Below are 26,898 nucleotides of genomic sequence, written 5' to 3'. Positions count from 1 at the left end.
GTTTAGCTTCATATTGTATTTCTTCAATATGTTGAAGGTTTTCTGTAAATATTTCAAATAGTCCTATGCTCGCAGGGACTTAACCAACATATCGTCAATGTAAACCTCTATTGATTTTCCTATTTGTTCTTCGAACATCCGATTTACTAGGCGTTGGTAAGTGGCACCGGAATTTTTTAGTCTGAATGGCATCATGTTATAACAGTAGGTGCCGTACTTAGTGATGAAGGAAGTCTTTTCCTGATCGCCCGGGTCCATCCGAATTTGGTTGTACCCAGAATAAGCGTCGAGAAAACTGAGGGTCTCGTGGCCGCCATTGTATCGATCATACGATCGATGTTAGGCAAAGGGAAAGAGTCCTTGGGAAATGACTTATTCAAGTCTTTATAGTCTACACGCATTCTTAATTTATTTCCCTTTTTAGGGACTACTACTACGTTTGCTAACCAGTCCGGGTACATAACCTCCCGGATGGACCCTATTTTAAGGAGTTTAGACACCTCGTCCTTAATGAACGCATGCTTAAACTCGGACTGGGGTCTCCTCTTCTGCTTGACCGAGTGGAACTTCGGGTCCAGGCTTAGCTTTGTGAGTGGTTATTTCTGGCGAGATCCCTGTCATATCAAGGTGGGACCAAGCGAAACAATCTATGTTAGCTATAAGGAATTGAATGAGTTTTATCCTGAGCTCGGGACTCAACCCCGTGCCCAGGTATACCTTTTGATCAGGTAAGTGCTCGATCAATACAACTTGCTCCAATTCCTCGACTGTCAATTTGGTAGTGTCGGAATCGTCGGGGGCTATAAAAGACCTGGGAACCCCGTAATCATCGTCTTTATCGTTCCCCTACTTCTCCGGTTGGGTCGGGGCCGGTGTAGGTAATTGCTATTTGGCTTCTTGGTTGGCGGCCGAACCCAGACCTTTTGTCGTTGTAAGTGCAGATACCGAAATTACCTCGTCGACCACGAATATCTCCTTTGCAGCCGGCTGTTCTTCGTAAATTATTTTTATCCCTCCTGGCAATAGGAATTTCATCACTTGGTGCAGATTTGAGGGTATCGCCCTTATGTTGTGGATCCATTGCCTTTCGAACAGAGCGTTGTACCTCATGTCTTCTTTGATTACATAGAATTTGGCTTCCTGAATGGTCCCGGTGACGTTTACCGGCAATGTTATCTCCCATTTAGTGGTCTCACATGCCATGTTGAATCCGTTTAGAACTCGGACTGCAAGCACGATCTGATCTTGTAGACCGAGTTGTTCAACAACCCTCGATCTGATGATGTTGGCCGAGCTACCTAGATCAATCAACACATGCTTAACTCGAGATTTATTTATGAGTACAGATATTACCAGTGCATCGTTGTGTGGCTGTATGATCCCTTCATCATCCTCATCGTTGAAAGACAAGGTTCCCTCCGGCACGTAATCCCGAGTTTGTTTTTCCCTTATGATGGATACTTTGGTGCGCTTCAGCATCGGCCCCTGGGGAATGTCAACCATGCCGATGATCATATTAATGACGTGTTGAGGTTCCTCCTACTCGATATGTTTATTAGAATCTCGATTCCTGAAATGATTCCTGACTCTCACTCAGGAACTCTCGGAGATGTCCGTTGTTGAATAACCGGGCTACTTCCTCTCTTATTTACCGAAAGTCCTCCGTTCTGTGGCAGTGAGTGCCATGATATTTGCACATTAGGTTAGGATCCCTTTGGGCTGGATCAGACTGTGGAGGTCGAGGCCACTTGGTGTCTCTGATGTGTCCTATGGCGGTTACGATAGCAGTAATATCGACGTTGAAGTTGTACTCTGTAACCTTGGTGCTTCCTTAGGTCTGATGGGCCTGTCAAACTGTTTTTGCTTATGAGTCCCCGGTTATTTTGACTATGATCGCTTCTCCTTTCATTTCTCGCAGGGTTTCATCCGGACCCTTTACTCCTACGATCACCGATATATGGCTGATATCGGTCCTTACTTGGCCTTGGTTCACGATCAATATCTTTTTTGGGTCTGTCATTGGCTCAGATAGGATAAACAAACCCGGAAGGGGTTCCGAGCTGATCATTTTTGACTGATATCAGTTATGCACATCGGTCCAAGTTACGACCGGATATTCTACCAGATTTTTCTTCAACTGCTGCGAAGCCAATGAGCTTCGCGTATTGAGTCCTTGGGTGAAGGCCTGAACGGCCCAATCGTCCGCGACGGGAGGCAGGTCCATCCTTTCCATCTGAAAATGGGACACGAATTCTCTAAGCATCTCATTATCCTTCTGTTTTACTTTGAAAAGGTCCGACTTCCTGGTCTCAACCTTGATAGCCCCGGCGTGTGCTTTTAAGGAATGAATCTACAAGCATAGCAAATGAATCAATAGAGTTAGGAGGTAGGTTGTAATACCATATCATAGCTCCTTTTGACAAGGTCTCTCCGAAGTTTTTCAGCAAGACATATTCGATCTCATCATCTTCTAAGTCATTCCCCTTGATGGCATACGTGTATGAGGTCACATGTTCATTTGGGTCAGTTGTCCCGTTGTACTTAGGAATTTCAGGCATGCAAAAAAATTTAGGGATCGACTTCGGGGCTTCGCTCGGAGGGAAGGGTTTCTGAACAAACTTCTTGGAATCTAGGCCTTCCAATATCGGCGGTGCTCCGGGGATTTGGTCGACCCTGGAGTTGTAAGTCTCCACCTTCTTGTCGTTAGCTTCGATTTTCTTTTCTCCCGTTTCCACCCGCTTTTTCAATTCCTCGATCATCTTTATTATTTCAGGGTTGGTTCCAGGTTCAACTTCATTTAGCCTATCTGCGACTGGTTTATTTCTGCGAGTGTTTTCCCGAGATGATTCGGGCTCAATTCTACTAGGAGCGCGGCTTCGGTTCTGCAGTTGGGCTATCACTGCCTGTTGAGCCTGCAGCATTTCAAAGATCACCCGCAAGCTGATCCCATCTCCCTCACCGTCACGAGCATTTTGAGCTACCGAACGGACTCCCCCGCGGATGTTGTTCTCATGATCGGTGGGCAAATTCGTGTCGATGGCCACATGTGAGCTAGCGTCAATCGGGTCCGCGACCGGAATTCCGTTGGGATTGGCGGGGGGCACCTCGTTACCGGGCGCTATATTGTCATTCTCGCCATGGTGGCTAGACTCAGCATCCGTGTTTAGAGAGGCAGATTGGGAGTTCGACATTTTAACGCTGACCTGAAATCAAAGGCACTTCAAAGAGCAAGTGTAAAGTAGGGTGTGTTACGGAAATTTGTATCAAATCGTCGCTATTATCCTTAACCCCACGGTGGGCGCCAAACTGTTTATCCTCAAAATCGAATAACAATTAAATTTGTAAATGGTTTTAAATATACGCGGATTAATTCGATACAGAGTGATAAATTAAGTTACTATTGAACAAACAAAGATAGAATAAATTCAAACCGCACGAGGAGGATAGTTCTAGCCTTGTTGAAATATTTGTCCTCGAGCCGGGCTCGCCACGGCCGACACCAATCAAAAAGAGAAAAGAGCTAGTGATAAAGAAAATAACGATATATTGCTTTAGTATGCATGTTATAATGCCTTTAATGAATTATCAGACCTCTTTATATAGTAGGGGAATCCTATTCTTGGTACAACTCTATAAAAGGTAAAAATCCTCCGATTAACTGATTGTCGGTTCTTACGTCCCGAGATCCCCCTCGTGATATTCGGCTGATCACGGATATTACGGCCTTCTGTTGGCCATGCCCAATTGTCTGACAATGTTCTTCGGAGTCGTTCAAGGCTAAGACCGAATTCGAACCGCGACCCCGATATTCTCGAGGGCGGGCGTTGTTTCCCGGATTCTGACTTGATGAGACCTTTGCCTCGATCTCGTTCTCCTGTCATCATGCCTCGAGCTTGGCTTATTTTATCGAAAACTAGAATGTACCATGAGCCCGATTTTGTCCGTATACAGATATAGATATAGTTTGGGTGCTAAGCGAGCATCGTTGAGCTTTTAAAACTTACCAATTGGACAAGGTACATCTTTTCTTTTACTCATAGTTCAACTTTATTTTACTCTGAAAAAGTTACGGTAAATATCGAAATAATCTAGAAAATAAATAACAAGTTTCTTTGTCCTTACTTAAATTTAAACACAATCATCAAGCTCATAGTCTGGCGGTATTTGCGAAAGTCCCCTATATATTAGGTGAGTTTGATTCTTGTTGTCTTTTTCTTTTTTCCTTCTCTAATCCCTCAATTTAATCGAATTGTCAAAAGGTAATGTTTAGTTTCACAAATATATGTATATTGACTAGAAACAAATACGAATATTTTTCGTTTTGAAAGAACTTAGGAAAGAAAAAAGAAAAAGAAAATGCTTAAATAATATACACACCCTAAATGCTTGAAATTTATGGATGAGAGTTAATATAATGGACGACCAACCAGATACTTTTCACTTGCATAGTTTAATAACTATTAGAGTTCTTTTCATAATTTTAAAAGAACCACGGATAATACAGTGTGGGACAGCATGCAATTTACAACCACAGATTCACTCCAAGTGGTTGAAAATTGGTTCAAAGATAATTACTTCACTCTTTGGCAAGTTTGAAAATGACACACCTTCTTAGATTCCTTTTTGTTTTTCTTTCTTATAATAATAATAATAATAATAATAATAATAATAATTTTTACCGCACATATTTTTTTAATTTATTTTGTTTATAGGAAACTGACATGGCGTCGAGTTTACGTAAATGAATTCCATCTAGTATTGATCTCTCTATGATTAGGTGTCTCTTTCCTTTTCCCAAAGGCCAAGTTTCTTTCATCTTCTTACATTAATTGCAATTTATTATTACAAGGCAGTTAATCATACATAAAACTCAAACTTATCATCAGCCCATTAGAACCTCTCCCCCCAGGTAAACCCCAAAGATATAATAAAACAAAAAAGATATGAAAGGAGTTAAAGAAAATTTGAAGTCAAAGAAACTTGGTAAAGAAAAAATCTTTTACTAAAGCAGAGTAAGACCTAGGCTCCTTTTTTAGCTGAAAAGAAAATTTTAAGTTTGAACTTTTTTTTTTGTAAACTCCCTGAGAAGAATTCGCAGTCGCTATCTTTCGAGTTCGTACTGTGTAATTTGCTCACTATGCAATAACTCGCAATATAACTTGCAAAAAATATAAATTGCACTAAGCAAGTCTAGTGCGACGAATTATGACTGAGGAAGTCGCAGGTAAGAGAAATTGATCCCAGATCTCACATGTGGAAAACCACTCATCCAACCGACAACTTTTACGGGTAAGTTTTGAGCACTTTGCTCGAGCTCTATAAGTTTACAATATTACAATTATTATTAGTATCATCATTGTATAAGCAAAAGTCACACCAAGTTTATTCCAAAATGCAGAAACGATTTTTTTCTTGTTTAACCAGTAATCAACTATTCAAATATCGTTTTAATCACCCGATATTTTAGTACAGCGAAAGTTGCTTTTACTTAACCAACAATAAGTTTTTGTTTTCAAATCTTTCCGCCCCTTTTTTTAAATTCATTTTTCTAGCCGTAATTATGGGTCCATATTCTGAAAACAATTAAAAGAACTCTTGTCGTTACAAGGACAATAGGAAAAGGCAATACCTCATTTTCACCCATATAGTTGCATATAAAAACCTTCGTATGAAAACAAGAAAGTGTCCAAAAGCTAAAACGTGGGCTGTATGGCCGACTTTTTAACTAAATTTTAGCTTTTAAGGAGCAAACTTACAAATCCCAACTTGGAAATTGAACATATTTCTTTTTCAAATTTACTTATCCCTCCATCTCACTTCATCTTTATCTTCCACTTGTTGGTATCTCCTCAAATTGCCAAATTGATAACAATGACTCATCTCGACCTTCTTTCTTTTTCTATTTTATTCCCTATTTCCAAAATTAATTCTTCCAAGGTTTTGAATAAACAAATAGTAGGAGAAAATATAGAAAATGGTGTATCCAAGCTGTTATTTTGGACTCCACCATAGCAAAGTTGACTAGCCATTTATAGCGTGATCAGAAAAGTCAAAATCCAGAGGAAAAATTCAACTTATACATGTGTAACCAATTAACCCTTGACAAGCTGTATAATTTATTGGACAGTCACTTCTATAAACCATTAAAGACTAAAGTTGAGTGGATATGATTTATTCATTTAACCAGCGATATACGACTCGAATTTGAAAACAAAATAAATCCTAATAAAGAGTATTATTCTTTTAATAGATTTTACGAAACGTAAATTAAATTAATCCAAGTCACATCATTAACATGTCCCACTTCAATTTTCAATTGTGAAAAATCCTAATTCAGCACCCTGAGGGCATACCAACACAGGGTATGTGACACCGCTTCGTCGAATTTTATTTATAATATATATGTATAAATAATAAATAAAATTAAAATATTAAATATAAACATAAAAATTAATATTGTTTGTCATTGCAGTAATTAATTTATTTATTTAATTCTGTAAATATTAACACCGTTTACAAAAACTTCATAAAAAATAGTGGGGTGAAGTTAAGAAAATAGAAAGTAGGAGTAAAACCCCAAATTTCAAATCAACCCAAAAGAAAAAAGAAAAATAAAAGGAGAGGATAAGTGCCACTCCTCAATTATTTTACTACTAAGCCCAAGAAAAAAGTTTCACCTTTGTGAACTTTCTTGTAAACTTCTACTAGTGTGTAAAGCAAAAGAAAATGCTGGAAACTTCAGTGTTGTTGGAGAATTCAGCTACTGCTGCTGGTGGTGGCGCCGCCGTAACTCAGGCGGTGGAGCTGAGGAATGACGGCGGCGGCGGTGGTGGTAGTGTCGGTGGAGGTTCAGAAGAGGAAGAGAGAAGCAGAGGGGAATTAGAAGGTGAAAAGAATAATATATCAGGTGGGAATCGTTGGCCACACGATGAAACTTTGGCTTTGCTCAAAATAAGGTCTCAAATGGACCTTGCATTTCGTGATTCCAATTTCAAAGGCCCTCTTTGGGATGAAATTTCCAGGTAAAAACACACATCACTCTCTTTTGCATTTATACAATTCATATTTGGTTAATTTGTTTTGTTATATTGAGCTCAATTTTCAATAACCATTTAATTAGTGGTATTATTAGTTCATCACTTTTATAGGCCTGGGGTATTTTTCAATTTGCCTTGCATTTGTTATACTTGGTGAGAGTAATTGTTTTGAATTTTATCTAGATGAGTAGCTTTTTAACTTTTTAAGCAGTATTCTGTTTGGTTGTTGGAATATTTTTTTTAATTGTAATTGAGGTGAAATTTGAAGTTTTGAAAGAGAAGGGACAAATGGGAAATTTTTTTGTTTTATTATTTGGCAGGAAAATGGGTGAGCTAGGGTATAATCGAAATGCAAAGAAATGCAGGGAGAAATTTGAGAACATTTATAAGTATCACAAGAGAACAAAAGATGGTAGATCTGGTAGACAAACTGGGAAAAACTATCGATTTTTCGAGCAATTAGAACTTTTGGACAACCAGATTAATAGGATGGATACAACAACATTAATTTCAATGCCAGTACCAATGCCTATGCCGATGACAATGATAAAACCAGCTACTAGTGGATGTCAAGATTTCAGTTATCGAAACCAAGGTTTCAATCCGGAGTTCATGTCTACGTCCACGTCTACAACCTCTTCCTCGGGTAAGGAATCCGATGGTAGTGTGAAGAAGAAAAGGAAATTGGCTGGTTATTTTGAGAGGTTGATGAAGCAAGTGTTGGACAAGCAAGAGGATTTACAAAACAAGTTCTTGGAAGCGATAGAAAAATGTGAGAGGGATCGGATAGCGAGGGAAGAAGCTTGGAAGATGCAGGAAATAGCAAGATTAAAGAAAGAAAAAGAAGCACTAGCCAATGAAAGAGCAATTTCTGCAGCCAAAGATGCAGCAGTTATTGCTTTCTTGCAGAAAATCTCAGAGCAAACCGTTCAAGTACAGTCGCCAATGGACTTATCTCATGAGAAGAAAACTGAGAATTCGTCGGTGAAAACTGTTGAAAGCCAAGAGAATGTTTTGCAGCAAGACAATGACAAGCATGAGAACATGTTGGACAAACAAGATATAATAGACAGTGCTGGTGAGAATTCGTTTCATATGAGTTCTTGTCGATGGCCTAAAGCAGAAGTCGAAGCATTGATCAAGTTAAGAACGAACGTTGACTTGCAATATCCAGACAATGGATCACCAAAAGGGCCTCTATGGGAAGACATCTCATCTGGTATGAAGAAGCTTGGATATGATAGAAATGCCAAAAGGTGTAAAGAGAAATGGGAGAACATAAACAAGTATTATAGGAGAGTTAAAGAAAGCCACAAGAGGAGGCCCGAAGATTCTAAAACATGTCCTTATTTTCATCTACTGGATTCTGTCTATCAAAATAAGTCCAAGAAACAATTGCTCAGTTCAGAAAATCCAGGTTCTAGTATGAAGGCTGGAGAGTTACTAATGCAAATAATGAACCAACAACAGCAGCAGCAGCAACAGTTGGAAACAGAAATTATTCACAGACAACATGTTGAACAAAGTCAATAAAATGATGAAGAGGATGACAATAAAGTTTGATACTATCAAATAGTTGCCTATAAATCCTTCTTCAGTAACTATAATGGATTGAGGGAACTAGTTTTTACTTTTTTTTACTATAAATCCATTTTTGAGAAGTGGGGCAAAATCATTGGAGTTAATGTCCCTTGGAAATGTGGGTTCAGATTCCATTAAGTGTGAGGAGGACTTTTTAATTCGGAAATTTACTTTTACTACAAATGCACACACAAAGAAGTGGCATCTTTTTCTTTCTAGTTATGTATATTTAATCATTCAATGTTGGGTAAATAGTGTGAAAGAGGGAATAGTTTTGCTTTTGTGTGATTTAGCCAATATATAGCATAGTATACATTTTCTTTTCCTTTTGAGGCTTTGGTTTCCCCACCATCCCCATGTGTGTAATAGTTTAAAATAGTTGGTTCTGTTTGTATGAATTGATATATACTTTTGCATGTTTGTCATATTAGGATCTTGGTAAGGATATGGCGTATTATATCTATCGGTAGTGTAATTGTTTTAGTTACTTGTTGCAACAGTTTATCTGTTTTATTTTTAAGTTATTATTTTCATTGAGCATGGGGTTATCTATAGTTATCATTTATATAAAATAATCATTAAAACTTCATTTACGCTTATTAGTGTATAGAAGTTAAACTCAATCAACACATTTAAGTGGTAGAAGTTTTGTTGAATATCTGCATATGATTACGAAATTTGTCCTGCTCGCCGTCTTCCCCTCTTATTTTTGTTGCTAAACCAAAGGGGCCTCATATATTGATGGTCTATTTGCAACCACCAAGGGCGTATTTAGGGGTTCCATGGGGCACGTGAACCCATGTTTTTCGCCCTAAATCATGTATATTAATGTTATATTTTTCAAAAAATATTTAAATAAATGTGTTTGCACACATGCTCAAAGTATTATATGATATAATGGTTATTGAGTGTACCTCTCTAGATGAATTTGTGAGTTCAAATCTTATGTCAATCTTGTTGTTTTTTCCTCTCTTTTTTTCTAAAAGTAGACGCCATGGGAGATGGACGTGTCTGATGTTATTTTTTGCGTATTAATTAAGTATATTTTTTTTTGTTTGGTTAATTCTTTCAAAATTTTCATACATTGAAATTCCTGTTCTTCTTTTGTCGCTGTAAATTCTTATATGATTAAACAAAATGTGTATATTATAACTAGTAGCAGTGTATTATGTAGCATATAGTAATGCGTTCAACTGATCTCAATATTTTCAACATGGAAAATAGATATAGATGTAAGAAAATTACTATTTAAAAAAAACAAAAATTTGAACTTATTGACAATTTAAGAACCGAAAAAGGGTCAAAAATATCCCTAACGTATTGACAATGGGTCAAAAATATCCTCTGTTAATCTTTTGGTCTAAAAATACCCTTAACGTTTTATTTTTGACTCAAACATACCCTTGAAACTAACGGATCATCCAACCCCACCCTTAATCCTTAAACACCGATATAGGCATAATATTCATGTTATGTCACACGTTGGAACCTTCTACATAAAAAAACTTCTATTACCATGAATGCAATTGAAGTTGTAGACCTTTAACCGAATTGAATAAAAATAGCTCTTAGATATCAAAATAAATGTGCAGCAAATAAAATGTAGTTTTCTGAAAAATAAAATATATCCATCCATTGCCTCCTCTGTTTCTACATCCTATCACGAGTTTTTACTCTATAGATCTTTGGGTTGAATCCTATCAAGAACTTTGGCTTTATAATAATTCCGAATGCTTATAAAGAATCTATAAAAAAATTCTGTACAAAGAGTCTTACTTAGTTTGAGTCATGCAGGTTCTATTTATGAGTGCTACAATGGTAAATTCCTTGTCAAAGTCATAAACTTTACACACACTTCCTCTCTACGTCCCAGACCTCAATTCGATTTTTAGAGTATATGCATATGAGCAGGCCTTTGTTCTCAATTAACTGTAAAAATTTGCTTTAGCTATTATTAAATCCAACCTCCTCCAGTTATGTATTTATTCTCCCTTCTCCTGACACTCTCTTTCAGTATAAACAACAAGGTATGGGAAGGTTTCATCGACGCTCCATTTATGCGATTCAATGATCAAGAATGTATTTTCTCCTTGTTTTTTAGACAATGGCAAGTTGGTCCGTCAATTTGAATTCTTCAATTATGCATATTAGGGATGAGATTATTTAGGGAATGAATGGAAGTTGGGATGAAGTGTTATTGTTCAATGGAGTTTGTTCTCACGTGCAAAGGAGTACACGTGGCAGGCTTAGAAAATGCCATGTCGCTATTTAAAAGTGATAAAATTTACCATTCATGTTTCGTTAGTTTCAAGGGTATATTTGAGCCAAAAATAAAACGTTAAGTGTATTTTTAGACCAAAAGGTTAATAGATGATATATTTGACCCATTGTCAATACGTTAAGGGCATTTTTGGCCCTTTTCCGATTTAAGAACTAAGGTTGAACGCGTAAAATTTATATTCTGGATCCACCTCTTCTTAATAGTGCACTCATCCTGCCAAAATCTTGTATCCGTCTCTGGCAACCACCTTAAGGGATCGTTTGGTTTGAAGACAAGCTATGCTGAGATTATTTCTTATTGATTATTTGGTGTATTGTATTAATTTTGGTATTGTTAATTTGATTGTTTTATCATGAGATAAATTATTCAAGGATTATTATTCTACCATCTGGTAAGTATAAGTTATTCCGATACTATTTTTAATCATAGATAACTTATCCCGGGATTAATAACTAAATAAAGGAAAAGACGATACTAAATTTGTATCCCAAAATTATTTTTTCTTTATCTATCGTACGAAATGACCCCTAAGTTCACTAGCAAAGTGCTAACCTCGAATAGTTCAATGATTCATGCTGCAGTTTACCCTATAGTTTTCACCTCCATTTTATGGAATTTTCAATTTTGACCTTATATTCCTTCATATCATTTCCAATTTTTACCTGCAAAAATGCTCTAACGTTCTCTGTACTTTCCTTAGAACGTGTTGAAGTTTGAAAATCAAGAAGATAAAATGCTCAAACTCCCCATAAGTAAAGTAACTCTTGATTAGCGCTCAATCAATATACCACTAGTGAATTATGAACCGAATAATCTTTACATTTGATAATTATATAAGTTCTATAGTAGAAGACAATCACACCTTAATAATATCCCGGGCTAGGGGTGGCAAGTGGGCCGGTCCCGAGGCTAAACGGGCCAAGTGGGCCGGTCCAAACGGTCCCGATCTCGGTTCCGGTCCCGAGCTAAGTGGTCTTTTTATAGGGATTGGTCCGGGATCGGGACCATTTGGTCCCGAGTTAAACGGTCCCGGCCCGCGGGCTAAGTGGGGCCAACAGAATTTTTAAAAAAATAAAAATAAATTAGAGACAAAAGGATGTTAAAAAAAATATCTAAGACAATACTTTATAAATTTTATTATAGAATTATGACCTAAATTTTATTTAACATCCTAAATTTTAATATTTAATTACGAATATAACTTATATATATATATATATATATATACATCTTATATAGAATATAACTTATATATATATTATACTATACTATACTATACGTACATCTTATATATATATATAGCTTATATATTATACATTTAGTTTGGGGAAAAAGTGTAATTATAAAAAGAAAAAATAGGAAAAAAGTATAATTATAAAAAGTTTGGGGTTAAAACAAAGTTGGGGGGTTAAATGACTATTTTTTGACAGCCCAACGACTATAATTTTTAAAAAACAAATAGATATATCCGTTGGGACCGTTTGGCCCGCTAAAGAACCGGACCTGGCCGGCCCAAATCATAGGACCGACCCACGAGACCGGCCCAAGCCCACTAATACCAAGTCAAATGGTCCTGACCCGTTTGACCCGCGGTCCCGGACCTGGACCGCCCCACTTACCACCCTTATCCCAAGCTAATCTTCTCTTTTTTCCTTTACACTTTTGGAGATCAAATTTCTTCCATCGAAAGGAAAAATCGTGGAGGTTCGCCTACGATGTGTCTTATATGAAAAGCACACTTTTTAGCTATTTTGGTGTGATCTTTAAGCCTTCTCTTCGTTTTGACCTTCTTAACTGTCATCGGCTCTTTCTCTCTCTCGAGTTTTTTTTTATCAGATATTCAGATGTGTACTGAGTAGATAAATCCAAGGTTAACCAACAACCATTAACTTTGTTTTGATTAAAAAAAAGGAAACAATCAATTTTCTACCGGGGTTTTATTGGAAACAACCCGTAAGATTTTCGTACATATCCTTCTCAGGTCCTATTTGTGGGATTACACTAATTTTTTTTGTTGTTAGCCTCTTATTTGGCTGTCTATGTAATTTCTAGTAATATTAAAATCGATCAAATGACACATTGACACCAAAGTCATTAACTGTTTTAAAAACAACAATATATTGTCCCTAGACTGAATATTATTACGGGAAATTGATACTGGGTGACAACATATTATTTTATTTACTTTATTTGAGAAAACTACATGTTTGATCATTTTTAAACAATTATTTAAGAAAATGATTCTACTTTTTGATTATTCCATTAATAGCAAATTGTTTTACAGTATTAGCATATTGTAAACGTTATGCCCACAATTAATGATTATGGAATAGATGCTTTTCCTTATTTATGTCATTCACCCGGCTCTTTCGACGGTTCAAATATCTCAAACCTAACATGTAAGAAAATTGATTCTCTGTCTTCTATATGAAATCCATGATTTTTCAAAGTAGATGATACGAATTTTTTGAGAAAGAGTGATTGAGACGAAAACTGGTGGTGGTGTACAGCGGGTTTGGGGGTTTCTTTGTTCTTTGATGGCCATGGAATTGGATGCAGGAGATATGGTGAAGTGGGGATACAGTGGAGAAAGCGAAGGTGGGAGGGAAGACTGAAATTATTAATATATATGAGATGTATATGATGTGTATATATGATAGTATACATATATATACAGGTTATACCACATATATTTCCTATATATAAAATATACTCTATATATATGGTATTTGCATAGTTATATTTATGCAACAAAAGTATGTCAAATTAGATTATAAAATTTCACACATTCCGAATATATGTCGTGTATATTCCTCTTGTATTCGGATAATATATGGTTAAAGAACTATGTATTATGCATATCCATAAAATATAATACTATATACTAATAATAATTAATAAAATACTCCATCGTATAATTAATTAGATAATTATGTCATATGTATATATAATTTATATATGCTATATAAATACTATACAAGTAGTATATTATACAAATAATATTTATACAACTATAATATATTCTAAATATATCAGTATATCCTATTATACCAGTAAGATACTACCATGATTTCGGTGAGAGATAAAGCAATTAGATTTTACCAGATTTAAATGAGAGATAAAAATAATAAAATTTTACCAAACATGGGAAAAAGAGTAAATATCGCAATCACTTATTTTATGGAGGTTATCATTTTCCGTTCAATATACTTATTTTTAGGGAGTATTAATTTTTATCCTCTTTTTGATTTATAGTACCTACTAAAAATGTAATTATTTAGTTGCCATGTTAATAAAATAACTATTGCTGCTAGATTCTTGAAATTCTTTCTTAAATATTATCTATTTATGTTTTTACCTCTTACTAGTATCTATGAACGTGCGTTGCACGTTAATAATGACATGTGATGCTTTAAACATTTATTTTGTGATGATCCAAAATGTCATCTTTAAATTTAATAATTAATTCTGTGATCTAAGCACTATTTATGATTACTCGACTTGCGTGCGCAGTCCGTAAAATTTTTCCGGAAAGGTTTTATGTGAAAATGGATTAAAATATGAATTAGAGCTTTAAAACACAACTAAGTTGACTTTGGTCAACATTTTGAGCAAACGGGCTAGGATCAATATTTTTACAGTTCTGGTAGGTCTGTATCGTGAATTGGGACTTGGGCCTATGCCCGGAATCAAATTTCGAGCTCCCTAGCCCGAGATATGGAATTTTGATGAAAAATTAAAAGTTTATGTTCAAATAGTGACCGGATGTCGAATTTTGTGCAAACGACCCCAGAATAGAGTTTTAATGATTCCAACAGCTCCGTATTGGGCTTTTGGACTTAGAAATATGATCGAAATTTTATTTGGAAGTGTGTAGTGAAATTAGGCTTGAAATGGCTAAAATAGGAACTTAAAGTTTGGAGGTTTAACCGGGGAGTTGACTTTTTGATATCGGGGTCGGAATCCAGTTCTAAAAGTTTTTATACCTTTGTTATGTCATTTATGACTTGGGTGCAAAATTTGAGGTCAATCGGACTTGATTTGATAGGTTTTGATATCGAATGTAGAAGTTAAAAATTCTAAGTTTCATTAAGATTGAATTGGAGCATGATTCATGATTTTAGCATTGTTTGATGTGATTTGAGTTTCAAATAAGTTCGTATGATGTTTTAGGACTTGTTAGTGTATTGGGTTGAGGTCCCGATGGCCTCGAGTGAGTTTCGTATGGTTAACGGATCAAAAGTGGGACTTAGCTGCTGCAAAAGCTGCTGCAGTTTTTCTGCTGGAAATGCTGTCAAAAATCAGGCTGCCTCCCAAAATCGAGGTCCTTGACAAAATCGAGGTACCTGACAAAATCGAGGTCCTTGACAAAATCGAGGTCCCTGACAAATCGAGCTCCTTGACAAATCGAGCTTCCAAGATCGAACTCGACAGATCGAGCTCCCAAGATCGAACTGGACTGATCTGTAAGTTATAAAATTAGAGGCATTCAACCCATTTTCCATTTTTGACAAACTTGAGCTTGAATAGAGGCGACTTTTCACAGATTTTCAAGGAAAGACATTTGGGGTAAGTGATTCTAACTCGGATTTGGTCAATATACACGAATATATCATTGTTTTCACCATTTAATTAGTGTTTTGAGATAGAAATTTGGAAAAAATTTAGAAATCTCATAGAAACGAATTTTTAAGATTTTGGTGTCGATCGAGAGTCGTATTTGAGTGAAACTGGTATGGTTGGACTCGTAATTGAATGTGTTGTCGGATTTTGTGAGTTTTGCCGGATTTCGAGACGTGGGCCCCACAGGCGATTTTGAGCAAATTACGGATTTTATTGAAATATATAGTATTTATTTATGAAATTGATTTCTATAATTTTTGTTGAATGTATCGAATTAATTATGACTAGATATGAGTCGATCGGAGTCGGAAAAATCGAGAAAAAAGCACAATACTTGATTAAATTGGAGCAAGTCGAGGTAAGTGACTTGTCTAACCTTGTGTAGGAGAAATTTTCCCTAGGACTGGTAGTGATGTGATTATTGAAATGTGTTGAAAGTCGTGTGCACGAGGTGACGAGTGTGTGCACGGGCTAAATGTGAAAGATTATATTTTAAAATTGTGTAGATCACGGTTGCGCATTTATTAAATTAATTTATCTTGTTATATTATTCATCATTGATCTAAGATATATACTTCAAATTTGTTTGTTCTTTTCCTACTAATTGTTTTACCTGTTTAGTTGAAACTTGGTTTCTTTTATTTTGTGCATTATTTGAATTTTGATTTTTTTAAAATTAAATATTATTAATATGAAGTATTTGACATTTTTAAACTTGATATTGAAGCAACTTATTAAAGATTTTAAAATATTATTTTCCTGAATTATTTACTCCTGAATATTTTTGTAAGCTTTCCGTACTCATTGTGATGGAGCAGTGAGCTCTTTATGGTGGAAAAATATTATTGATGATTTATTTTGGCATGAGCCGTGAGCTCTTTATTATGAAAAAATATTATTGTTGAATTATTTTGACATGAGCCGTGAACTCTTTATTGTGAAAAAAATATTATTGATGATTTATTTTGGCAAGAGTCGTGAGCTCTTTATTTTGAAAAAATATTATTGTTGAATTATTTTGGCAAGTTAAATTATTTGAGCACTTGAGGTGCAAATTGTGATATTGATACGCATGCGGTAGTATAAGGTCTGGGTATTGAAACGCATGCGGTGAGATAAGGGTGGATTGATACACGTGACTAGTAGGGGGAACTACTAGAAGTCATGTGGTGTGATAAGGATGGCTATAACGCGGGATGCTATTTCGGGAAAAATATTTTCTTTCAAATAAATTGTGAAGGCTCCCGCGGTGAGATAAGCAAATGAGAAATTGTGAATTTGTTTATGATTTGGGACTACGAGGAGGTATCTCGGGAGTGCCCTTGTTGATATTGATTTATGGCCGCAATTGCCTTTGATTATTGTTGTGATTTTCTTCAAGTTGAAAAGAATTCTGTTTTGTTTTCACGAGGTATTTATTTGCCATTATTCGATGTAATTAAATGTGACATACTATTTGATTCATTTCCATTGTTATTTTATCTTATAATATTGTTTAAACATTTTACCATGCCATTATTTATACTTCAGTAGGGTCTGACCTGACCTCGTCACTACTCTACCGAGGTTAGGCTTGGTACTTACTGGGTACCGCTGTGGTGTACTCATACTACACTTCTGCACATCTTTTTGTGCAGATCCAGGAACATCTTATGAGACCACGCATCAGTAAACTAGTTGTACGAGGAGACTTCGAGCTATATCTGCCGGCGCCCGCAGACTCCGGAGTCCCCTTCTATCTTACTATGTTGTTTTCCTTATTTGCTTTAGACTCTGATGTATAGAGATATAGAGAATAAATTCTTAGAAGCTTATGACTTATTTGTACCGGGTATTGGGAGTTGAAATTGTTTGAATTGTAGTTTAATTATTTCAGATATTTATTATTATTCCGCATTAATAGGCTTACCTAGTCTTAGAGACTAAGTGCCATCACGATATCTTGCGGAGAGAATTTGGGGTCCTGACAAGTTGGTATCAGAGCTCTAGGTTTATAGGTGTCATGAGTTACAAGCAGGTTTAGTAGACTCTTGCGGATCGGTACAGAGACGTCTGTACTTATCTTCAAGAGGCTATGGAACTGTTAGAAAATATTCACTTCTTTGATTCCTTATCGTGCGGCATTGATTTAGCTTGAAACATATATCTTATATTCCTTTGTATCCACTCATGTATGACATTGTGCACTTGGTATCAGTTGTACGTCGACGGTTCGTGATGTCGCGGATGGATTACGAGGGAGCCAGAGATGTTCAAACATTGCCTCAATGTGTTGTTCCGACTGAAGATGTGGGCGTATTGAGAGATCACCCAATGAATCATGTGGGGGTGCAACGGACGTTGGCGTATGGTTGATTTATACGAGCTGTGAAGGTTATTATTGTGGATCATCGGACGTTGTGACCTATGACTTCGCACCAAGTGGGGGGAGTCCACTACCAATGGGTGGATTGCGGGGTCATGTGTAATATCAGTTTTGACCTGAAATGTATATATGTGGTACCGAAAAGTTCCCTAAAATTTACACATGTTTAAGGCCTAAGATTTTATAGAGGATAAGGTTGGGACTTGCGGTATGTCTGCCTCCTTAATAATCTTATACTTCAGTACCAAAGGAGTTATAGAAATAACTCTAAATTTATAGAAGGTCTACTTAGCGTGGACGTCGCGGTTGCGGATTTTGGGGTGCTTTGGAGGAAGTACAGTTGTTGACGAGATTCTGGACTATGTGGTTCGTGCCAAGATTTGTCTGTATGGAGCTCTACTTTTGTGATCGTTGTGTATAAATAGGGGTAAGGGTTACCCCAAAGAAGAATCGAATAGTATGTTAAGAAATGGGTCAACTAAACAGTGTTGAGTCATCATAACAAAAGAAGAAATTTGCCTTGGGAGAGATAATTCTCCACCAGTGTTCGTGGCAAGCCTATGAAGAGGGAAGACCAGCCAATGCAACACCGCCCACTTGGCTCAGTTCTCAAAAACGCTTTTGAAAGAGTTTCTTTCCCGGACTCTCCGTAATGCATGGCGCATAGGGTTTGAACGGTTGCGCCATGTCACCATTGACGGTGTCAGAATATGCCATCAAGTTCAACACGTTATCCCGTCATACTCCTACTTTGCTTCCTACAGCCAGAAGGCGAGTCCACAGACTCATTAAAGAACTCAATTATGATCATAAAATTTTGTACGACTCAGGAGCTACAAGCTGATACTTCATTTCTGCTAGTTATACAAATTGGCAAGATATTAGAATGTGTTTAGGGTGAGGAAAAAGGAAACTAAGGAGACCAAGACGTCTCGGGGTTCTGGGGGATTCAGTAGATTCTACCCCGCAAGTATAAATCATTATGGCGTGGCTCGGGCAGTTGGCCAGCCCAGTCCACACATCGAATTACTCGGGGTGCTCCAGTAAACTCTTTTAATGCACCACTGATATGAGTTTCCTACAATGGGTATTCCAGTTATGTGGCACAGACTCAATATGAGCAGCCAAACTCGCAAAAGGGTTGTTATGAATACGGTGATACTAGGCACATCATGAGAAAATTGTCCGAAACTTGGTAGAGATATTTTTCACCAAAGAACTCAGGCTACGTGCCTCATTGAAGTTACTACACCACCCACACGATTAGTTAGGGGTGGAGGACTGGCGGGTAGAAGGCATCCTAGAGGTGGAGACCCAGCCGTTGATATATTTTTATGGTATGGCGTAGGTCGCTACATCAGTTGGTGTCGTTACAGGTACGACCTTGATATAATATAAAGGAATAATTTCCTTAACTTGATTCGATTCTCAGTATCAAAACGAGTCCTCATATGGTGCTCCACTTATGAGTGAGCTTTGTAATTCTATAATCTACTCATGTGTTTACTCCTGTTAGGAGATTCTATGGAGATAACTACGCCTATCATTCCATGTTGGACACTAATAAGAGCTCTGAGGATAAAGGTGACTTTATGTTACTCATTTCGGTAAGTTTTGATGTAAATTCTGAATAATTAATTGCAAATTGTGAATTATATGCCCTACCGGTGTGGGGTTCATTATGTGTTATGATTTTGTTTAACGGAAATTATTTAGAAGGAGCAAATGGAAAATTTCGATTGGCATGATGTGCATATTACTTGTGATTCAGAACTGAGGATGAGATCCTCGCATTTAATATAAACTGATATGTTTAAACAGGGCTACGAGCTTCGGTGGAAGTTATATAAGGACGAGATCCTTGTGAGGAAAATTCTTGTGTTTAAGTTCTCCCTTGTGAATTTTAATTTGTACTATAGTACTAATATGGAGTCATGCCTGTTAGGCTTATTTGAAAATTCTTATATGAAATTCTTTGTGCATACTTGCCAAATTTATGTTGTAATTATTGAGTTTTAACGTACGAGATAGGTTCCCGCCCAGGTGACGTTAAATGTGACTCATTAATTCGGGTAAATAATTTTGAGGTCTTCATGCCTCGTGTCTCGCTATGAGTATTGTGAAAGTTTGAAATGAGATTTTTGTTAACATGAAGTTAATTGATGATTCTGTAATTGATTATGAACAACTATTAAGACCAGATTGACCTAGAAGGGTGCTTCGTTCAGATGGACCGAGGAATGTAAGGAGAACTTCCAAAAGCTCAAGACAGCTTTGACTACAACTCCAATGTTGGTATTACCTACAGGTTCAGGGTCTTATATTGTGTATTGTGATGCGTCGCGTATTAACCTCGGCGATGTGTTGATGCAAGACGGTAGGGTGATTGCCTACGCGTCCAAACAGTAAAATGTGCATGAGAAGAATTATCATGTACACAACCTTGAGTTAGCAGCTATTGTTCATGCCTTAAAGATCTGGCGGCATTATTTGTATGGTGTCCATTGCGAGGTCTACACCAATCACCGAAGTCTATAGCATTTATTTAAACAGAATGATCTTAATTTACGGCAGCAGAGGTGGTTAGAGTTGCTTAAGAATTATGATGTCACCATTCTCTATAATTTTGGGAAGGCCAATGTAGTGGCTAATGCCTTGAGTCGTAAGGCGGAGAGTGTGGGCAGCTTAGCATATTTACCAGTAGCATAGAGGCCTTTGGCCTTGGATGTTCAGGACTTGGCCAACCATTTTGTCAGATTGGATGTTTCCGAGCCGAGCCGAGTTTTGGCTTGTTTAGTTTCTCAGTCTTCTCTTTATGACCGTATCAGGGAACGTCAGTATGATGACCCCCATCTGCTTGCCCTTAAGGACACAGTTCAGCATGGCGGTGCCAAGGAAATCACTATTGGAGATAAAGATGTATTACAGATGCAGGTCAGGCTATGTGTGCCAAATATAGATGGTTTGCGCAACTTGATTTTTCAGGAGGCTCACAGTTCGCGGTACTCTATTCATCCGGGTGCTGCAAAGATGTATCAAGACTTGAGATAGCACTATTGGTGGAGGCGGATGAAGAAAGACATAGTGGAATATGTAGCTCGGTGCCTAAATTGTCACCAGGTGAAATATGAGTATCAACGAGTAGGTGGATTGTTTCAGAAGTTGGAAATTCCAAAATGGAAATGGGAGCGGATTACTATGGATTTCATTGTTGGGCTCCCACGGACTAAGAGGAAGTTCAATGCAGCTTGGGTGATTATGGATAGATTGACCAAGTAAGCTCATTGCAGTCTTATGATGACTACCTACTCTTCCGAGCAGTTGGCTCGAATCTATATTCGCGAGATTGTCAGATTTCATGATGTACCGATATCTATCATCTCTGACTGGGGTACGCAATTTACATCACGGTTCTGGAGGGCAGTACAACGTGAGTTGAGTACAACATTTCACCCTCAGACGGACGGGCTATTCGAACGCACTATTCAGATACTAGAGGATATGATTCGTGTGTGTGTGTGTGTGATAGATTTTGGGGGTGCTTGGGATCAGTTCTTACCACTTGCCGAGTTTGCTTACAATAACAATTGCCAGTCAAGCATTCAGATGGCTCCGTATGAGGCCTTGTATGGTAGGCGGTACCGGTCCCCAGTGGGTTGGTTCAAACCGGGCGAGGCTAGGCTATTGGGTACAGACTTAGTTCAGGATGCCTTGGAAAAGGTTTAGTTGATTCAGGATTGACTTCGTACATCCCAATCTAGATAGAAGAGTTATGAGAATCAGAAGGTTCGTGATGTTGCATTCATGGTTGGTGAGCGGGTATTGCTCCGGGTTTCGCCTATGAAGGGTGTGATGTGGTTCGAGAAGAAGAGAAATTTGAGCCCTAGGTATATTGGGCATTTTGAGATTCTTGAGAGAGTTGGAGAGGTGGCTTACAAACTTGCACTACCACCTAGTCTCTCTACGGTTCATCCGGTATTCCATGTTTCTATGCTTCAAAAATATCACAGCGATTTGTCTCATGTGTTAAACTTCAGTTCGGTTCAGTTGGACAAGGATCTATCTTATGTTGAGGAACCAGTGGTTATTTTAGACAGGCAGGTTCGAAAGCTGAGGTCAAAGAACATTGCTTCCGTGAAGGTTCAATGGAGGGGTCATATGGTCGAGGAGGCGACTTGGGAGGCCGAGCATGATATGCGCAGCTGTTATCAACACTTATTCACCAGCTTAGGTATTTTTTCTAACTCCGTTAGAGGACGAACGTTTGTTTTAGAGGTGGAGAATGTGATGACCCAAAATGTCATCTTTAAATTTAATGATTAATTCTGTGATCTAAGCACTATTTATGATTACTCGACTTACGTGCACAGTCCGTAAAAATTATTCGGAAAGTTTTTATGTGAAAATGGATTAAAATATGAATTAGAGCTTTAAAACACAACTAAGTTGACTTTGGTCAACATTTTGAGCAAACAGACTCGGATCAGTATTTTGACAATTCCGATAGGTCCGTATCGTAAATTGGGACTTGGGCGTATGCCCGAAATCAAATTTCGAGGTCCCTAGCCCGAGATATGGAATTTTGATAAACAATTAAAAGTTTATGTTCAAATAGTGACCGGATGTAGAATTTTGTGCAAATGACCCCGGAATAGAGTTTTGATGATTCCAACAGCTCTGTATGGTAATTTTGGACTTATAAGCGTGATCAGAATTTTATTTGGAAGTCCGTAGTGAAATTAGGCTTGAAATGGCTAAAATAGGAACTTAAAGTTTGGAAGTTTGACTGGGGAGTTGACTTTTTGATATCGGGGTCGGAATCCAGTTCTAAAAATTTTCACAGCTCCATTATGTCATTTATGACTTGGGTGCAAAATTTGAGGTCAATCAGACTTGATTTGATAGGTTTCGACATAGAATGCAGAAGTTGGAAATTCTAAGTTTCATTAAGATTTAATTGGAGCATGATTCATGATTTTAGCGTTGTTTGATATGATTTGAGGTTTCAAATAAGTTTGTATGATATTTTAGGACTTGTTGGTGTATTAGGTTGAGGTCCTGAGGGCCTCGAGTGAGTTTCGGATGGTTAACGGATCAAAAATGGGACTTAGCTGCTATAATTTTTCTACTGGAAATGCTGTCAAAAATCGGGCTACCTGCCGAAATCGAGATCCCTCACAAAATCGAGGTCCGTGACAAAATCGAGGTCTTTGACAAAATCGAGGTCCCTCACAAATCAAGCTCCCAAGAACAAGCTCCCAAGATCGAGCTCCCAAGATCGAGCTCCCGAGATCGAGCCCCCGAGATCAAGCTCCCGAGATCGAGCTCCCAAGGTTGAACTGGACAGATCGAGCTCCCAAGATTGAACTGGACAGATCGACCTCCCAAGATCGAACTAGACAGATCCGTAAGTTATAAAAATAGAGGCAGTCAATCCATTTGCCATTTTTGACAAACTTGAACTTGAATAGAGGCGACTTTTGACAGACTTTCAGGAAAAGACATTTGGGGTAAGTGATTCTAACTCGGATTTGGTCAATATACACGAATATATCATTGTTTTCACCATTTAATTAGTGTTTTGAGATAGAAATTTGGAATTTTTTTAGAATTCTCATAGAAACGAATTTTTGAGATTTCGGTGTCGATCCGGAATCGGATTTGAGTGAAACTGATATGGTTGGACTCGTAATTGAATGGGTTTTTGGATTTTGTAAGTTTCGCCGGATTCCGAGACATGGGCCCCACGGGCGATTTTGAGCCAATTTCGGATTTTATTGAAAAATGTAGTATTTATTTATGAAATTGATTTCTATAATTTTTGTTGACTGTATTGAATTAATTATGACTAGATATTAGTCTATCGGAATTGAAAAAATCGAGGAAAAGCACAATACTTGGTTAAATTGAAGCAAGTCGAGGTAAGTGACTTGTCTAACCTTGTGTTGGAGAAATTTCCCCTAAGATTGGTAGTGATGTGATTATTAAGAATGTGTTGAAAGTCGTGTGCACGAGGTGACGAGTGTGTGCACGGGCTAAATATGAAAGATTATATTTTTAAATTGTGTAGATCACGGTTGCGCATTTATTAAATTATTCTATCTTGTTATATTATTCATCATTGATCTGAGATATATACTTCAAATTTGTTTGTTCTTTTTCTACTAATTGTTTTACCCGTTTAGTTGAAACTTGATTTCTTTTATTCTGTGCATTATTTGAATTTTGATTTTCTTTAAATTAAATATTATTATGAAGTATTTGACATTTTAAAAATTAATATTGAAGCAACGTATTAAAGATTTTGAAATATTATTTTCCTGAATTATTTACTCCTGAATATTTTTGTAAGCTTTTCGTACTCATTGTGATGGAGCAGTGAGCTCTTTATGGTGGAAAAATATTATTGATGATTTATTTTGGCATGAGTCGTGAGCTCTTTATTGTGGAAAAATATTATTGTTGAATTATTTTGACATGAGCCGTGAGCTCTTTATTGTGAAAAACATATTATTGATGATTTATTTTGGCATGAACCGTGAGCTCTTTATTGTGAAAAAATATTGTTGTTGAATTATTTTGGCAAGTTAAATTATTTGAGCACTTGAGGTGCAAATTGTGATATTGATACGCATGTGGTGGTATAAGGTCTGGGTATTGAAACACATGCAGTGAGATAAGGGTGGCTTGATACGCGTGACTAGTAGGGGTAACTACTAGAAGTCATGTGGTGTGATAAGGATGGCTAAAAAGCGGGATGCTATTTCGGGAAAAATATTTTCTTTCAAATAAATTGTGAAGGCTCCCGCGGTGAAATATGAAAATGAGATATTGTGAATTTTTTTATGATTTGGGACTACGAGGCGGTACCTCGGGAGTGCCCTTCGTGATATTGATTTATGGCCGCAGTTGCCTTTGATTATTGTTGTGATTTTCTTCAAATTGAAAAGAATTCTATTTTGTTTCCACGAGGTATTTATTTGCCATTATTCGATGTAATTAAATGTGACATACTACTTGATTTATTTCCATTGTCATTTTATCTTATAATATTGTTTAAACATTTTACCATGCCATTATTTATTCTTCAGTAGGGCCTGACCTGACCTCGTCACTACTCTACCAAGTTTAGGCTTGGCACTTACTGGGTACCGTTGTGGTGTACTTATACTACGCTTCTGCACATCTTTTTGTGCAGATCCAGGTACATCTTATGAGACCACGCATCAGTAAACTAGTTGTACGAGGAGACTTCGGGTATATCTGCCAGCGTCTGCAGACTCCGGAGTCCCCTTCTATCTTACTATATTGTTTTCCTTATTTGCTTTAGACTCTGATGTATAGAGATATAGAGAATAAATTCTTAGAAGCTTGTGACTTATTTCTACCGGGTTTTGGGAGTTGAAATTGTTTGAATTGTAGTTTAATTACAGATATTTATTATTATTCTGCATTGATAGGCTTACCTAGTCTTAGAGACTAGGTACCATCACGACATCTTACGGAAGAAATTTGGGGTCGTGACATATTTATATGAAGGAACAATAAAATTTAATTAATGAGAGTAATTTTATGTATAATAAAACAACAATCATCTAAATGCCGAAAAATATTATTACATTAGCATAATAAATGAATTTAAAATAAAAGGACATTATCAAAACTTACACAAACGATCAATTTTGTCAAGTTAGTTAGATAATTATATATTATAGTTTAAAAGTATTTAATGTGATGGTATCTTAACGAACACTTCTTTGTGGACAATATTGTTTTGTGTATGTTTTCTCCTAATGTGTTGGTTGCTCTGCCTTAACCAGAATTCTTGTTGTCGATCTTGATATCCTTCTTGAAAGTGCAACATACAGTTGTTCGTGCAAGAAAATATATTGCGATAAATATAGTCCAATATTTAGGGTGTTTGTCCTTATGCTTTATTTATTAGTGCAAAATATAAACATACTAAAAATTATTTTCACACAAATTTAAAAGGATATTCCTTAGTTTCGGAAGATGAAAGTTGAATTCAGGGATAAGAATATGCTTAGAAGCATATTAACCAGTATTATAATTTTTGCATTATGACGCTATTGTCAAAACTTCTATATACTATATGTGTGTTATTACATAAGCTTTCAACGTATCTATAATAAAAGGAACAATAAAATTTAATTAATGAGAGAAATTTTATGTATAATAAAACAACAATCATCTAAATACCGAAAAATATTATTACATTAGTATAATACATGAATTTAAATAAAAGGACATTATCAAAACTTACACAAACGATCAATTTTGTCAAGTTAGTTAGATAATTATATATTATAGTTTAAAAGTATTTAATGTGATGGTATCTTAACGAACACTTCTTTGTGGACAATATTGTTTTGTGTATGTTTTCTCCTAATGTGTTGGTTGCTCTGCCTTAACCAGAATTCTTGTTGCCGATCTTGATATCCTTCTTGAAAGTGCAACATACAGTTGTTCGTGCAAGAAAATATATTGCGATAAATATAGTCCAATATTTAGGGTGTTTGTTCTTATGCTTTATTTATTAGTGCAAAATATAAACATACTAAAAATTATTTTCACACAAATTTAAAAGGATATTCCTTAGTTTCGGAAGATGAAAGTTGAATTCAGGGATAAGAATATGCTTAGAAGCATATTAACCAGTATCATAATTTTTGCATTATGACGCTATTGTCAAAACTTCTATATACTATATGTGTGTTATTACATAAGCTTTCAACGTATCTAAGTTTTTAGTAGCATGACGAGCATATTTTTTATTCAAGATTAACCTATATACAATGGAAGATCAATTTTAACTTAGTCTATTATATATACAACGACAATAACATATGTAAGAAATAAGAAACTTGACAACAAACATGTATGGTAGAAGACCATTTGGTATTAAAGTATTTAAGTATTATTCTTTGTAGTAATTATTGGTATCATTTTATGCTGAGTCAAAAACTGAAAAATATTTTGTTTTTACTATA

The 26,898-nt window shown here is 36.5% G+C and overlaps 1 protein-coding gene across 1 annotated transcript; it reads left to right on the top strand.

Annotated features, from left to right (window-relative positions):
* Nucleotides 1-6,609: 6,609 nt before the first annotated feature.
* LOC104117307 (trihelix transcription factor DF1-like) lies at nucleotides 6,610-9,043 on the top strand. Its single transcript, XM_009628352.4, has 2 exons — nucleotides 6,610-7,022; nucleotides 7,358-9,043. Exons 1-2 carry the CDS (start codon nucleotides 6,727-6,729, stop codon nucleotides 8,568-8,570), a joined length of 1,509 nt encoding a protein of 502 aa, XP_009626647.1. The 5' UTR covers nucleotides 6,610-6,726; the 3' UTR covers nucleotides 8,571-9,043.
* The last annotated feature ends 17,855 nt before the right edge of the window (nucleotides 9,044-26,898 follow it).

The sequence above is a fragment of the Nicotiana tomentosiformis genome, chromosome 5 (genome assembly GCF_000390325.3).
Source record: "Nicotiana tomentosiformis chromosome 5, ASM39032v3, whole genome shotgun sequence".
NCBI classification, from domain to species: Eukaryota; Viridiplantae; Streptophyta; class Magnoliopsida; order Solanales; family Solanaceae; genus Nicotiana; species Nicotiana tomentosiformis.
The sequence above is the reverse complement of the archived record's forward strand: the minus strand, read 5'-3'. Positions and strand labels throughout refer to the sequence as shown.

What these genes read in the sequence shown, in the direction of transcription:
- LOC104117307 (XM_009628352.4), top strand. Translation starts at nt 6,727, where the DNA reads ATGCTGGAAACTTCAGTGTTGTTGGAGAATTCAGCTACTGCTGCTGGT. An exon ending in CTTTGGGATGAAATTTCCAG is followed by an intron (nt 7,023 to 7,357) that starts GTAAAAACACAC and finishes ATTATTTGGCAG; the next exon opens with GAAAATGGGTGAGCTAGGGT.